Here is a 13899-nt window from a genome sequence, read left to right as displayed (position 1 = left end):
TATGTAATGATTATTTTTATGCAACCTGGGTGCAGCTCTCACATGGTGGAGTGGTACTTAGAATTATTATTTGGAGGTTCTCATACTTTAAAGTTCTTCTTTAACTGTTTTCTGTGAAAGCATTTCTGTGTAGGTAGAGAGGCTGTGTGCATGCAGAGATTCCAGTCTGGTTCTTTATTAAACAGGTGGGGATACTTCACTCTAAGTGTTGAAACCTCTTCAGCCTGGTGTGCACTTGTCTGCTTCTTCTCCACTCTCCTTCACACAGACCAGTGTCTAGCATTTCGGTGAAGAAAATATACCAGCCTTACTTTCAAATGAAGAATTTAGGGGCGCCTGGGTGGCTCAGTCGGTTAAGTGTCCGACTTTGGCTCAGGTCATGATCTCACGGTCTGTGAGTTCGAGCCCCGCGTCGGGCTCTGTGCTGACAGCTCAGAGCCTGGAGCCCATTTCAGATTCTGTGTCTCTCTCTCTTTCTCTCTGCCCCTCCCCTGTTCATGCTCTGTCTCTCTCTGTCTCAAAAATGAATAAACGTTAAAAAAAAAATTCAAATGAAGAATTTACATGAAATCATTTATTGATTCAAATGATATGAATATAATACTTTTACCTGGCTTACCACCCAATTTTGGTATAGGTGGGAGGACATTTATATGCCATTAGTGCATTAAAATCACCTTACTGGTGCTTTTTAAACTCACAGTTTCTTATTTATTGCCCTACTTAAATGATGAGGTCTTTTAAGCTTTTTTTTCTTTTTGAACTTTATGCTATCTGTGTCTGTATGATTATGGCCAAGTCAAATTCGGAATGACATAAATCTTAACAACTGATTGATTAACATGCTAGTTATTAAACTACGATCTTTATGAAAGAAGAAAAACTTAAACTTTGAAAGGCATAGACTGCTTGTTGGTGTTAGGTCTTTAGAAACTTTTACACAATTTCTAATAAAGTTAACCATAAACCTACTCTGCGATCTAGCAATTCCACTGCTAGGCATATACCTGAGAACTTACTGTGTATGTCTCTGCTAAAACATTGTGGCTTTATACTTGTTCCCAACTGGAAACAACTCAAATGCCCCATTCATAGCAGAATAGATAAACTAATGTATTTATTCAGTGGAATACTATTCAGTGATAAAAAATGTTTGAAATACTGATATATTTGACAAAATTTCTATGTTGAGTGAAAAGCAAGATAGAACAATACATGTTCACGTTTGAAGAACAGGCAAATCTCTGATGACAGAAGTCAGAATAGGTAACTCGGGGAGGTGGGTGTTGCCTGGAAAAAGGCGTGATGGAACTTTCTGGGTTATGGAAATGTTCCTATCTTGATCTGAATGATGGGCACTGAGTGTTTACATGTATAATAATGTGTGGATCTGTATGCTTAAGGTTTGTGGATTTTACTTATCCTTTGGTAAAATCCTGTAGGAAAGAAAGAAGGAAAAGAGAATCCCTTTATTCTTGCCTTTCTCTTCTTCTGCCCTGAGTATTGGTATTAAATTAGGGATTTGGACTAATTGGACTCGCTATTCAATATGTTAACTGTGCTTTGCTGTTTTTCTTATGCTTATCTTTTCCTTCTTTGCCTCCTCTGTCCTTCCACTCTCTTTATTTTTCCCCTTAACCTTGGTTATAGTTCCTGTCCTTATACTCTTTAGCGGCTTCACTTGAACGCTTTAGAAATGAGATATGAAGTGAGCATTATAGACTCTTGATGGATTGCTTATGCCATGGCTGCCAGTTGTGCATTTGTGTCCGGCTCTCCCACCCCTGGTGGGTGCTTTCTGCCAGCCCCAGTTTCTCTGCTGCAATAAGTGGGCCCATGTTTGTATGTGATGAACGGAGTCTTAAATGTATATTGCAGAAGGCGTAATTCAAGCAAAATAGTGTATATAGAATTTACACTGATTACTACTTTCTCCGAAAACTTTAGATTCCTTTGTATAATTTGTTATATGGAACATATATACATATGTTTTACTAAATAGCCTCTTTTGGTACTCAAAATAATACGATGTAATAATTTACATTGTGTGTTATTTATTATGGATTTTTCAAATTGTCAAAAAAGTAGAGTAAATAAGATAGTAAACATCCCTATACCCACCACCAGCTTCAACAGTTACCTTGTTTGTAATCTGTCTCTCCTCTGGAATTATTTTGAAAGAAGTCTCAGATACATCACTTCATCCAAAAACGCTTCAGTGTGTATCTTTAAAGATTATTTATACAAAGCATTAGTATATTTGCTTTGTCTTGTATGTGATAGAAACTCAAAATTTAGTTTTATTAGGTAAGTCCAAGAATTACTGATGACTCTGTATTCATTGCTAACTTCAGCTGCTTGATTAGCAAAATATAAAAATATTCACAGATGATAATGTTTTTAATGATTAAATAACTGAAAGCTTCGTGGGGTGAGTAATTTATGCTGAAGTTCAGTACTTTATAATATTCGAATTAAGCAATCTATGAGTCTTGTGTTTCCCTTGTTTTGAAATAGTATGACTTTCAAATTGAATTTTTGGTCATGAATATAAAAAAAGGTTGCCAAAACCCCAAAGAGATTTCATTAGAAACAATTTTCCTGTTCATGTAGTTTGTATTTACATCCCTGAGACCATCATACAGACAGGCCATTGACTCCCACCTTCTTTCATGGTAATGACATGTAATGTAAGTATGGCTTGTGTGATTTATTATGGAAATATTTCACTTGTGTGCTTTTAATATTTTTTTTTAAACAGGTAGTATAACTCCAACTGTGGAACTGAATGGGCTTGCTATGAAAAGGGGAGAGCCTGCCATCTACAGGCCATTAGATCCAAAGCCTTTCCCAAATTATAGAGCTAATTACAACTTTCGGGGCATGTACAATCAGAGGTTTGTATGTCTTCTTTGGTTTTGTTCTCATTTATTATTTTATGCACATTGTAAAAGTTTCTAAAACTCAAAGAGTATTTGCAATGTGAAGAGAATTTACTTTGGGCATTTTGCATGGAATTTAGATAAGTCGGGCTCAAAGGAATATTTAAAGTAATATATTTTTAAAAGTAACTGGTTTTCAGGAACTAGTTTTTATAGAGTCATGAGAGCCCTGTATTTGTTGCAGGCAGGACCATGTTTTAAAATCATGCCACAGTATAGTGCTGAGTTCTCAGTTGACTTGTAGATACTTAGCTTAGCTAGTGTTTTTCTTAATTTGTCCAAATACATTACAAACATGAGTATTTTTAATTTATAGGAAATTTGTTGGAAGAATTTACTGAGTCTTTCTACACATTGCATAATTTTGTGATAGTTACAAGTGTAACAGAGTTTTCTTTTGTAGGCAAGGCAGAATTAAAAAAAATGTGAAGTGTTTTTTTTTTCTGATCATTTATAAAAGTCACGTAACTCATTGTAGAGAATGTAGAAAATGCAGAAAGTTAAAAAGAAAATATAAATAACTTGTAATTCCAGAAATAAATGTCTTTAATATTTTGATGTATTTTATATTTTTTTTATTCTTTGCACATTTATTTAACCAAATTGAAGTTATCCTTTATTCCTTTATATGCAATTTCTACAGTACTTTATGGAGGTACCATGTATGAATCACAAAACGCACAGATCTTAAATGTACATTGTGATAACTATCATTTATGTATATACATACATATTTATACTTTAATGGATCGCTTTTTACATATGTATATCCTCACAACATCGCCAGTGTGTTTCTATCACCCTGAGAGTGTCCTCATACCTATTTGCATTTATTACACCTCCTCCCAGGAGTAACCATGGTTCTATCACTGTAAATTAGTTTTGCATGTCATTGAACTTCATATGAATAGACTCATATAGTATGTACTCTTTTTATTTGGATATTTTCACTTCATATAATGGTTTTCTTGTTTATTTGTTTTTGTTTTCTGTTTGTTGCTTGTACTGTATCTGGATTTTGCCATTTTTTATTGCTAAATAGTGTTCCTTTGTTTATGAATATATCATAATTTATTCATTCCACATGTACAATATTGTGCCCTCTTTTCATTGAATAGGGATCATTTTTCATATATTTCTTTTAAAGTTTATTTAGTTTTTAATAATCTCTACGTCCAGCGTGGGGCTCGAACTTACAACCTTGAGTTGTAAGAGTCACAGAAGAGTCACATGCTCTTCTGACTGAGCCAGCCAGGCGCCCCCAATTTTTCACATTTAAAAAAATTTTTTTTAATGGTTTTTTCGTTTTGAGTGACACACAGAGAGAGACAGAGCCTGAGCAGAGGAAGGGCAGAGAGAGAGGGAGACACAGAATCCAAAGTAGGCTTCAGGCTCTGAGCTGTCAGCACAGAGCTGGACGTGGAGCTCGAACTCACAGACCATGAGTTCATGACCTGAGGTGAAGTCGGATGCTTAACTGAGCCACCCAGGCGCCCCCATTTTTTATATTTTTAAGTGACTTTTGAAAAACATTTTTGATGGCTATATAATGCTTCATTTGGCCAGGTTATACTTTACAAGGATATAAACAGGTACAAACAAAGAATACTTGATGAGTATATAAACGAAATGCACCTGTTGTTGATCATCTAAGTTGTTTCCCCCTTTTTTGGGCAATTGTAAGCAATGTTACCGCAAACAATTTTTACATACAAATTTTTGTTCACATCACTGATTATTGTCTTAAAATAGATTACTATAGGGGAATATTAGGTTGAAAAAAATAATGTTACCCAATTACATTAACATTTGTACTAATTTCTTAGAGTATATTCTGTTCCATTCTGACAACACTGACTTTTAGAAATACATTGTCTTATTTGATGGCTAAAAAGTGGTATGTTTTTAAATTTTGGTTTTATTGATTACTTGTGAGGTTGAACAGTTTTTAAATATTTATTAGTCACTTGTCCTTTTTGATTTGTCTAGTTTAATTTGGTAACTTTTGTTGCATTACTTGACCAATCTTCAAATGTTTACGTATGGAGGAGAAGGTATTAGCATTGCCTATTTTGTTTAATTTTCCTGCCCACCAAAAATTGGCTTTAGTTTTGTGTTTGTTTTTGATGTGCAACAGTTTTAGATATTATATGGTCTAATCTATAATTTTTGTGTGTTTGATTTCTCCCGCTCCTTTTATGCCTAAGAAATTCTTGTGATCAGATGTTTACTAATTCTTAAAAAGAATATTTTTATTGAGATATAATTGACATATAACATTGTACAAGTTTAAAGTGTGCAACATACTGATTTGGTACATTTATGTTGCATTATGATTGCCATTGTAGGGTTAGCTGACACCTCTATCATGTCACATAATTAACATTTCTTCTAGTGTTAAGATGCTGATACATTTTTAAGAAATTTTTTTTAATGTTTATTTTTGAGAGACAGAGCATGAGTGGGGGAAGGGCAGAGAGAGAGAGAGAGAGAGAGAGAGAGAGAGAGAGAGAGAGAAAGAAATCAGAAGGAGGCTCCAAGCTCTGAGCTGTCAGCACAGAGCCCGACGCGGGGCTCGAACTCACGAGCCGTGAGATCATGACCTGAGCTGAAGTCGGATGCTTGATGGACTGAGCCAGCCAGGTGCCCCAAGATGCTGATATTTTTAAAATCATTTTGTGTACTTACTGACGTTACAGTTCAGATGTGAGAAGAAGATATTTAGTGTACATATAACCTGATACCTTTTGGTGTCTTCTTTGGTAGTGCGTATTTACCATTTAAAACTCAGTCCTATTCAGATTTTAAATGGTTCCTTTAAATACTATTGCTCAGATTCTCTAATAAAAATGTGTACAATCTCTTAGACTTCTGCTCCTTGCCGCTTTTCTGCTGGGTGTGTCAGAGGAATTTACTGTGTTGTCGTGGTAGGGAAGGAGGGACCCTCACCGTTGTGTGGGTGTTCCGTATTGTCCGCTGGGCTTCTCTGCTCTTTGTGGTGATGTCCCTTGCCTAGCAGATAGCCGACACCTTTCTTGCCGCCTTGCTGAAACCTGCAGCTGGTGACGTGTGGTCCTGTCAGGTAATGCTTCCACAGAGTCTTGACCATCTCCCCCCTTACTCTTTTGGCCTAAATCCTTAATTCCCTTTGTTTTCCTGGCATGTTTTTCCATTCTTATTCTCTTCTTAGTGTCTCCTAGTTGGAGCATCCAGTGGCAGGCTTACCAGCTCTCAACTTGGTGTCCACACCCCATAGGTGGCAAGAAGGGCATCACATGTCTCTTGTAGTTGCTTTACTTTGTCTTTTTCTGTATAACATGCGTATTGCCTTTCTCATGAGCCTGAGGTTACCTAATATAAATAAAACTATTTGTCCACTTAGCACAACAGATATATTTGGTCACCTGAATTAGATATACTTTGCCTTGTTTGTACTTGCAAGATATTCTGTCTATCGATTTATAAGTTCATTTATTTATTTTGCGGGGTGGGGGGGCAGAGTAAGAGAGGGAGAGAGAGAATCCCAAGGAGGCTTTGTGCTGACAGCGCAGAGCCCAATGTGGGGCTGAAACCCACGAATCATGAGATCATGACCTGAGACAAAATCAAGAGTCAGAGGGTGACTGACTGAAGCACCCAGGTGCCCCTTATTTTTAATGTACTATAATGAATAGTCTCATGAGGATATTATATTTAAATGCTTATTGTATTTTGGTATCTATAGTCCTTTATTGAAATCTTAACTAGAGTTTCGATTAGTGAATTTATTACTTTTAAATGAAAGAAATCTGGTGCTAAAGCAATGAAAAATCAGACAGTAATCTCTGTGGATTATTAATATGGAGCTCATATTCTAGCAGGGGAGGCAGTCAGTAAGAAGTGGTTACTTAGTGAGAAGGTGACTTTTGATAAAGACCTAAAAGGAGAGAGGAAGTAAGTAGTGAGAATGTCATGAAAGAGGGAGAGAATATTCCAAGCAGAACAAACAGCAGGTGCAAAGCTCCTGAAGTGGGAATGTTCCAGGTGTGTTGATGTCTTTACCAGGACACCAGTATGGCTGGAAAACAGTGAACCAAGGGGAAGAATAGTTGGCATATGAGAATGTGACAGGGGTCCTGTGGTTTGGTTTGATTTTTTTTTTCCTGTGGTAAGTTTTATGTTAAGATGTTGACATTTTTCCTTTCTTGGCAATTTCTGGTTTCAAGATGTGATTCCATGGTTGTCATGAGGGGCACAAGAAGTTATTTATGGCTTCTTTAGAGGGTTGTGCCATAGTCCATTCCAACTTCATGGAGAAAGTGGACTTTGCTTCCAGATTGTTGGAGAGGCTTTTCAGATTGTTTTGAGATTCTGCAGATCACAAAAAAAAGGTAAAAAGAAAATAGGGAAGTACTGGTAAGCTGCCAGGCCGTGTTTCAATGTAAAAGCTGCTCACGAAAGGGCAAACCTAACCATTACTCATTAGGCTGTAAAAATTATGATTTCACGTATGACCTTCATTTGCGGATGACAACACCTGAATGTGTTACAGGGAATTTGGAGCCAAAGATCAGAGGGGACACTCTTCTCCTTGTCAGACTCCAAATGAATCAGTAGCTTCTTAATTAAGTCAGGGAATGAAAAGTTAAAAAGTCTAAGAAACAAATATTGTTTAGAGGGATTTATGTAAAGGTGATGTCATTTTCTACTTAAAATAGTATTAAGTAATAATTAGGTATTACCCATGTTGTTTTTTTTAAGTGTATTTATTTTTATTTCTGTTTTTTCCTGATGAGGTTTCTACACTCGAACTGACTCAAAGGCTAAGGAGGCACTTACAGAAACCACCCCTCCACCCCCATCCCTCCGCTGTCCTGTTTTATGATGGCTGGGGAAAAAAAGAGATTTATCCATTAGCAAAATCTGGATGCAAGCTGGATTCTGAAGTACCTGTCTCTTTTTGTTACACCCAAGATGTTTAAAAATGAATGTATCCAGTTACATCTTTTTCTTTCTCATTTGGGCCACTGTTCAGTAACAGATATAAAGTTGAAAGCTACAAAAATTTATATGACAAAGTGTAGGATGTAAAGTTTGGAGAATACTTTATGCTCTTGTTCTCCTATCTTTGTTATAAAAGTGGTATACATTATCCCAAGGAACAGAATGGTTGAAGTCAGGCCTCCAACAGACAGTTTATCAATTTTGTGTATGCACAGATGCAAGGAGCATTACTGCTTGGCTAGTGGCCAAAAGGTCCCCAGTCTGCTGATGCAGATGGCCAAAGGCCCACAACTCAAACAAGACTTTGTGAAAATGGGGATTTTTGCCTTAAATAACTGGGAGGTCTCTTGGGGAGATTTCAGGCATGGTTGAATATAGGGCTTTAGTGTTCTTTTCCCTCATTTTCCATTTCTCTTTTTAGTTCTTGTCTCATTTTTCCTCTGCTTGGCTTCATTTTTAAAGAAGCTGACTTTCATTTGCTGTATCTCATATGCTACAAAGTCCTTAGACATGTGGTACCAGAGAAGGAACAAGTTTTTGTGTCATTCTTAGGAAAGTCCTAGGAAAGACTGAGTAGACTATCCATCCCTTTGTCATTCAGACTGGATTTGGGGTTTGAGAATAATTAGCCCATGCTTGGGTTTGTGCCCAGCCAGGAGAAACAGGGATCTATCCCATTCAAGTTGCTATGCAGAGCACAATTATTTTATGAAAGATTCCCTCAAGGCAGAGATCCTGAAGGAGAATCATTTCCATTACAGTCAGAACCTTTGGTTCAAATCCTGATTCTGATGCTTTTAGCTGTGTGGTTTTGAGCAAGGCACTGGACCTCTCTTAGTTTCCTCATTTCCTAAATAGAGATGATGATAAAATGAAAGGACTTTCATGAGATCTTTCATTAAGCAAATATTTACAAATGCCTGCTTTTTGCCACGTGTCGTGTTAAGAGTAGATACTTTAGTAGATACTTTACATAGTCTGGTAGACTCTGAGTCAGTCCATTAGAAGATGAAAACAATGCAGAGAAACAGTAACAGAGTGATAGATGTGACCATATGGTGCTGTGGAAACACTGAGAACAACCACCTCACTCATATTGGGGAATCAAAGAAAGAAGCTTCCCAGAAGGAAATGACACTTGAACTGCATCTCCAAGGTTAACTAGGCACTAGCCAGGTGACCAAGGTGAGGAAAAGCAAACTAGGTTTTGGGAACAACAACAAGGAATCCTGAGAAGTTTAGTTCATCATGGACTTGCAAGCCATGTGGTATGTCTGGAATGAAAAGGCCCAAAGTTCAGTCAGGGTGCTGATCTGATGTCCTCAGATGGCCTTGGGAAGAGGGTTAGATTTATACTGAAGGTGATTGGGAGCCACTGAAGGATTGTAAGCTGAGGGATAAAATAATTTGGTATCTGTTTTAGACATATTGCTTTGGCGGTATGTGGGAAATAGTTTTGATAGGCTTAAAATTCAAGGGAGAAAGATGAATTACAAGGATGTTGTAATTTAGGCTTAAGGTGATGAGAGCCTGGAACAGTGAAGATGGAGAGGGAGGCAGTGTCTATTTAGAAGGTGAACTTGATAGCACTTGGGGATTGATTGGATGAGGAAAGTAATTAAGGGTAACTTTCACCTATCTGGATCACTAGTAATATTTTTCACAATGAGGAGTCAGAGTTGATCTTTGGAAACATTAGGAATTCTGTTTCGACTATGTTGAGTTTAAACTGCCTGTATTTAGGAAGAGCCCATTTTACTATTCTTTAAAGCCTCAGTGGAGGGTATGTATGGGAAGATTATCCTCAGCTTTTAAAGTTTGTTGGAAGAACACATGGGAAGAGGAACTTCAGGGTCTGGAGCCTCCTTGAAGCTCACACATCAGAATGCATCCTGCAGACAATAGACAATGACATTGTTTAGGTTACAACCAAAGTCTGAGTGACCAATCTGTTCTTTGTTCATGTAGGATTTATATTTCCTTCTCAAAAGGATTTAGTTATGCTGGTTTGTCATTATTTGAGTTGGAAAAATTTCATGGCACGCCCCCATGCCAAGCATGGCCATCCTCAGGTGTGGTTGGTATATTTTGTGTCAAGACAATATTTGGTTGCTAATGTATCAAATTCCTGGTCCAATTACTTGTACCTGGGTTGGTAAAGTTGCTTTCTCTTAAGATGTATGGTATGAGTCATAGTAAGTTAAATAAGGAAAGAGAACTATTTTGCTAAAGTTTCTTGTTCCAATGGGCAGAGCCAGGTACCTACTTGAATCTTCATGGTCTCCCCTCTTGTTGCCCAAGTCTGTGAGACTTGGAAAGAACTTTTTGGACAGCTATAGCTATCAGTGGAAATTTGATAGGGTGAAACAGATTTTTTTTTTTTAACGTTTATTTATTTTTGAGAGAGCATGAGCAGGAGAGGGGCAGAGAAAGTGAGACACAGAATCTGAAGCAGGCTCCAGGCTCCGAGCTGTCAGCATACAGCCCAGCGTGGTGCTCAAACCCATGAACTGTGAGATCGTGACCTGAGCCAAAGTCAGATGCTTAACCGACTGAGCCACCCAGGTGCCCCAGATTTTTTGAAGTACCTGAACTGATTTTATTTCATTATGTTAATTATCAGTAAAATTAGAAATAATCAAGATTTTAGTTTATGAAATATCTTGTTGCATCTCACAGCTTGTTATATAGGCTGATGACTAGCTGCTAATACTGTGTGGTGTGCTATTAATTTTGAGCTTGTTCCAACTTCTTAAAATTAAGTCTTAAAATTTTCATCCCACCATAAAGTTTATGTTAAAATTTTAACATACAGTGTTATATTAGTTTCAGGTGTATAATTCAAACCGTCAGTCTAAGTGTCCTTCACTACTTTCTATTGCCCTTTGAAAAAGCAAGTTGGAAAGTAGAACACTTGAGAAACTGAATATTTGTATGGAGCAGTATAAACAGGAAAAGCCTATAATTTCGCTTTCTGCCACCAGGTGGTGCTTGTGTACTGATAAAACAACATGCAGACTGGGTGAGTTTACACTGGTTAGTATTCCAGGGCTGGTGGTTAACTGATAAATGAGAGGTTAAACCATATAAAGTCATTAATATTTTACCTTTCTTTGTCCTATAAATATGTTATTTTCATATGTTTCAACGTAACAGGAAAAAGTCAGCAAAGTACACAACTTTAAAGCCTCTTGGATAAATGAAATAAATGTGAAGTAGTGAAAAGCAGGAATTCATTCAAGTAGTTATATATAATTTTGCCTTTTGTACATTATATCCCTTGATTTGGGGAACATATTCTTTTCTCTATTGTATACTTTATGTATATTACAACTTTTCAAAATGACGTTTCTTTTCTTTTTAAACATTTTTAAGCTTATATTTATTGATTCCGAGAGCGAGTGAGTGAGCAGGGGAGGGTCAGACAGAGGGGGAGAGAGAGAGAACCCCAAGCAGCCTCCGCACCATCAGCACAGAACCCGACGCAGGGCCTGAACCCACAAACCATGAAATCATGACCTGAGACAAAATCAAGAGCCAGACGCCCAACTGACTGAGCCACCCAGGCACCCGTCAAGATGACATTTCTTTTAAAAATGATATTTCTTCACGAGGATACTACTTTATAGGTAGATGTAGAACTGAAAGGCTATAAGACAAAAGTGTTCAATATTCTCTATTTTTACATAGGATTACATTAGTTAAATTAGAAATGTGTTTTTATTTGGGGGAAATAAATCCAAACCCATAATAAAGAAGTGTTAAAAATACACTGTGTTTTAAGACTCTTACAGTGAGTCAGAGAAGAGGATTTGAGTAGGTTAAGAAAGCAAAGATGAGGGAGAATGAACTGGAGCATGAAGCCAGGGAATCAGAGAGCAAGGGAAATGAGGGGTTTAGTCTGGGCCAGAAGCTCTTGCCTTAGGCAACAGTATTTAAAATTAAGAATAGGAACTAGTGAACATTTTGACTCTTTAAAACAAAAGTTGTGGGGCGCCTGGGTGGCTCAGTCGTTTGAGCGTCCGACTTCGACTCAGGTCGTGATCTCTCGGTCTGTGAGTTGGAGCCCCGCGTCGGGCTCTGTGCTGACAGCTCAGAGCCTGGAGCCTGTTTCAGATTCTGTGTCTCCCTCTCTCTGACCCTCCCCCATTCATGCTCTGTCTCTCTCTGTCTCAAAAATAAATAAATGTTAAAAAAAAAATTAAAAAAACAAAAACAAAAACAAAAGTTGTAACTCTTACTCATCTGGTAAGACCAGATATGACATAGTTCATTTTATGAAATAGAAATACAACATTTTGCTTTGAAGTGAAATATAAAGAGCCCTTCCCCACCTCACATCTGTTTCTTCAAGAATAGGAATTAAGAATAGGAACTAGTGAACATTTTGACTCTTTAAAACAAAAGTTGTAACTCTTACTCATTTGGTAAGACCAGATATGACACACTTCATTTTATGAAATAGAAATACAACTTTTTCTTTGAAATGAAATATAAAGAGCCCTTCCCCACCTCACATCTGTTTCTTCAAATATTAGATAAAAATAAAATTATTAAAAATATTGTGGGACTTATGCTTTTGGCTATAACTGGGACCAGATTTACCCTCCCCCGAATAAACACCTAGAAAACCTAGGGAGGTTTCTTACATTATATGTGAACGGATATAATATACGAAGGGAAGTTATGGTAAGTTAAAGATGTCTATTGATGCTGTGCAAAAAAAGAATAGTTAAGAATATAATAGTGGGTATAAAATAGAATAAGAAATATAATCTAAAAGAAGGCAGAAAAGAGGGAGGAAAAAAAGAGTAATGAACATATGGGATAAATAGAAAACAAAGAGCAAGATGATAGATTTGAACCCAGAGATATCAGTAATTATGTTAAATGTAAATGGTTTAAATGCTTTAGTTAAAAGATAATGTCAGACTTGATAAAAGAGCAGGAAATACAACCATATGGTATATAAAGAAATCTACTTTCATTGTAAAGACACAGATTGGTTAAAAGTACGGAAAATGATATTTCATGCAAACACTAATCATAATAAAGCTGGAGTGGCTATATTTATATAAGACAAAGTAGACTTCAAAACAAGAAGTATTGTCAAGAATAAAATTACTGGGGCGCCTGGGTATTTCAGTCGGTTAAGCGTTCGACTTCCACTCAGGTCACGATCTCATGGTTCGTGGGTTCAAGCCTCGTATCAGGCTCTGTGCTCACAGCCCAGAGCCTGGGACATGCTTCAGATTCTGTCTCTGTCTGTCTCTCTCTCTCTGTCTGCCCCTCCCCTGCTCACGCTCTGTCTCTCTCTCTCTCTCTCAAAAATAAATAAACATTAAAAAAATAAAAAAAAAAGAAAATTACCAATGATAAAAGGATAAAATCATCCAGAAAACCTAACAATTGTAACTATCCATGCACCGATGAACAGGCTTTAGAATAACTAGGCAGAAAACAATTAAACTAAGGCACTGGTGTGGGCTAAATTGTGTACCCCCCAAGTTCATATGTTGAAGCCCTAACCTGAAATGTGATGGTATTTGGATATAGGGCCTGTGGGAGGTAGTTAGGTTTCGAGAGGTCATGAGGGTGTGGCCCTCATGATGAGGTTATTGCTCTTTTAAGAACAGACACCATACAGCTAGCTCTGCATATCCTCTGCCCTTGCCATGTGAGGACCTAAGAAGTCGGTTGTCTACGAGCCAGGAAGAGGGCTGTCATCAGAAACTGACCACGTAATCACCTTGATCTTGGACTTCCAGCCTCCAGAACTGTGAGAAAATAAATTTCTGTTGTTTAAGCCACCCAGTCTGTGGTATTTTGTTATGGCAGGCCAAGCTAAGACAGTGTTCAATAACACTGTCAATGAGTGTTCTGGATCTCCCTATCTAATAACAGCAGAATATATATTCTTCTTAAGCACACACAGAACATTCACCAAGATAGATGATATGCTGTGCTATGAGAC

The 13899-nt window shown here is 37.3% G+C and overlaps 1 protein-coding gene across 16 annotated transcripts in view; it reads left to right on the top strand.

Annotated features, from left to right (window-relative positions):
• STAU2 (staufen double-stranded RNA binding protein 2) overlaps positions 1 to 13899 on the top strand; it is a 306203-nt gene that overhangs the window by 56265 nt on the left and 236039 nt on the right. For all 16 annotated transcript variants that reach the window (XR_013553422.2, XM_078441529.1, XM_078441532.1 and 13 more), the window contains one exon: positions 2762 to 2897. Coding sequence is in view for 15 of the 16 variants with exons in the window: in XM_078441529.1 (XP_078297655.1) it covers positions 2762 to 2897 (136 nt within the window). In the remaining variant the exon portion in view is untranslated. The remainder of the gene's footprint in view (positions 1 to 2761; positions 2898 to 13899) is intronic.

The sequence above is a fragment of the Panthera onca genome, chromosome F2 (assembly GCF_046562875.1).
Source record: "Panthera onca isolate mPanOnc1 chromosome F2, mPanOnc1 haplotype 2, whole genome shotgun sequence".
In the NCBI taxonomy this organism is placed as follows: Eukaryota; Metazoa; Chordata; class Mammalia; order Carnivora; family Felidae; genus Panthera; species Panthera onca.
This window is presented reverse-complemented; position numbering and strand designations above follow the sequence as displayed.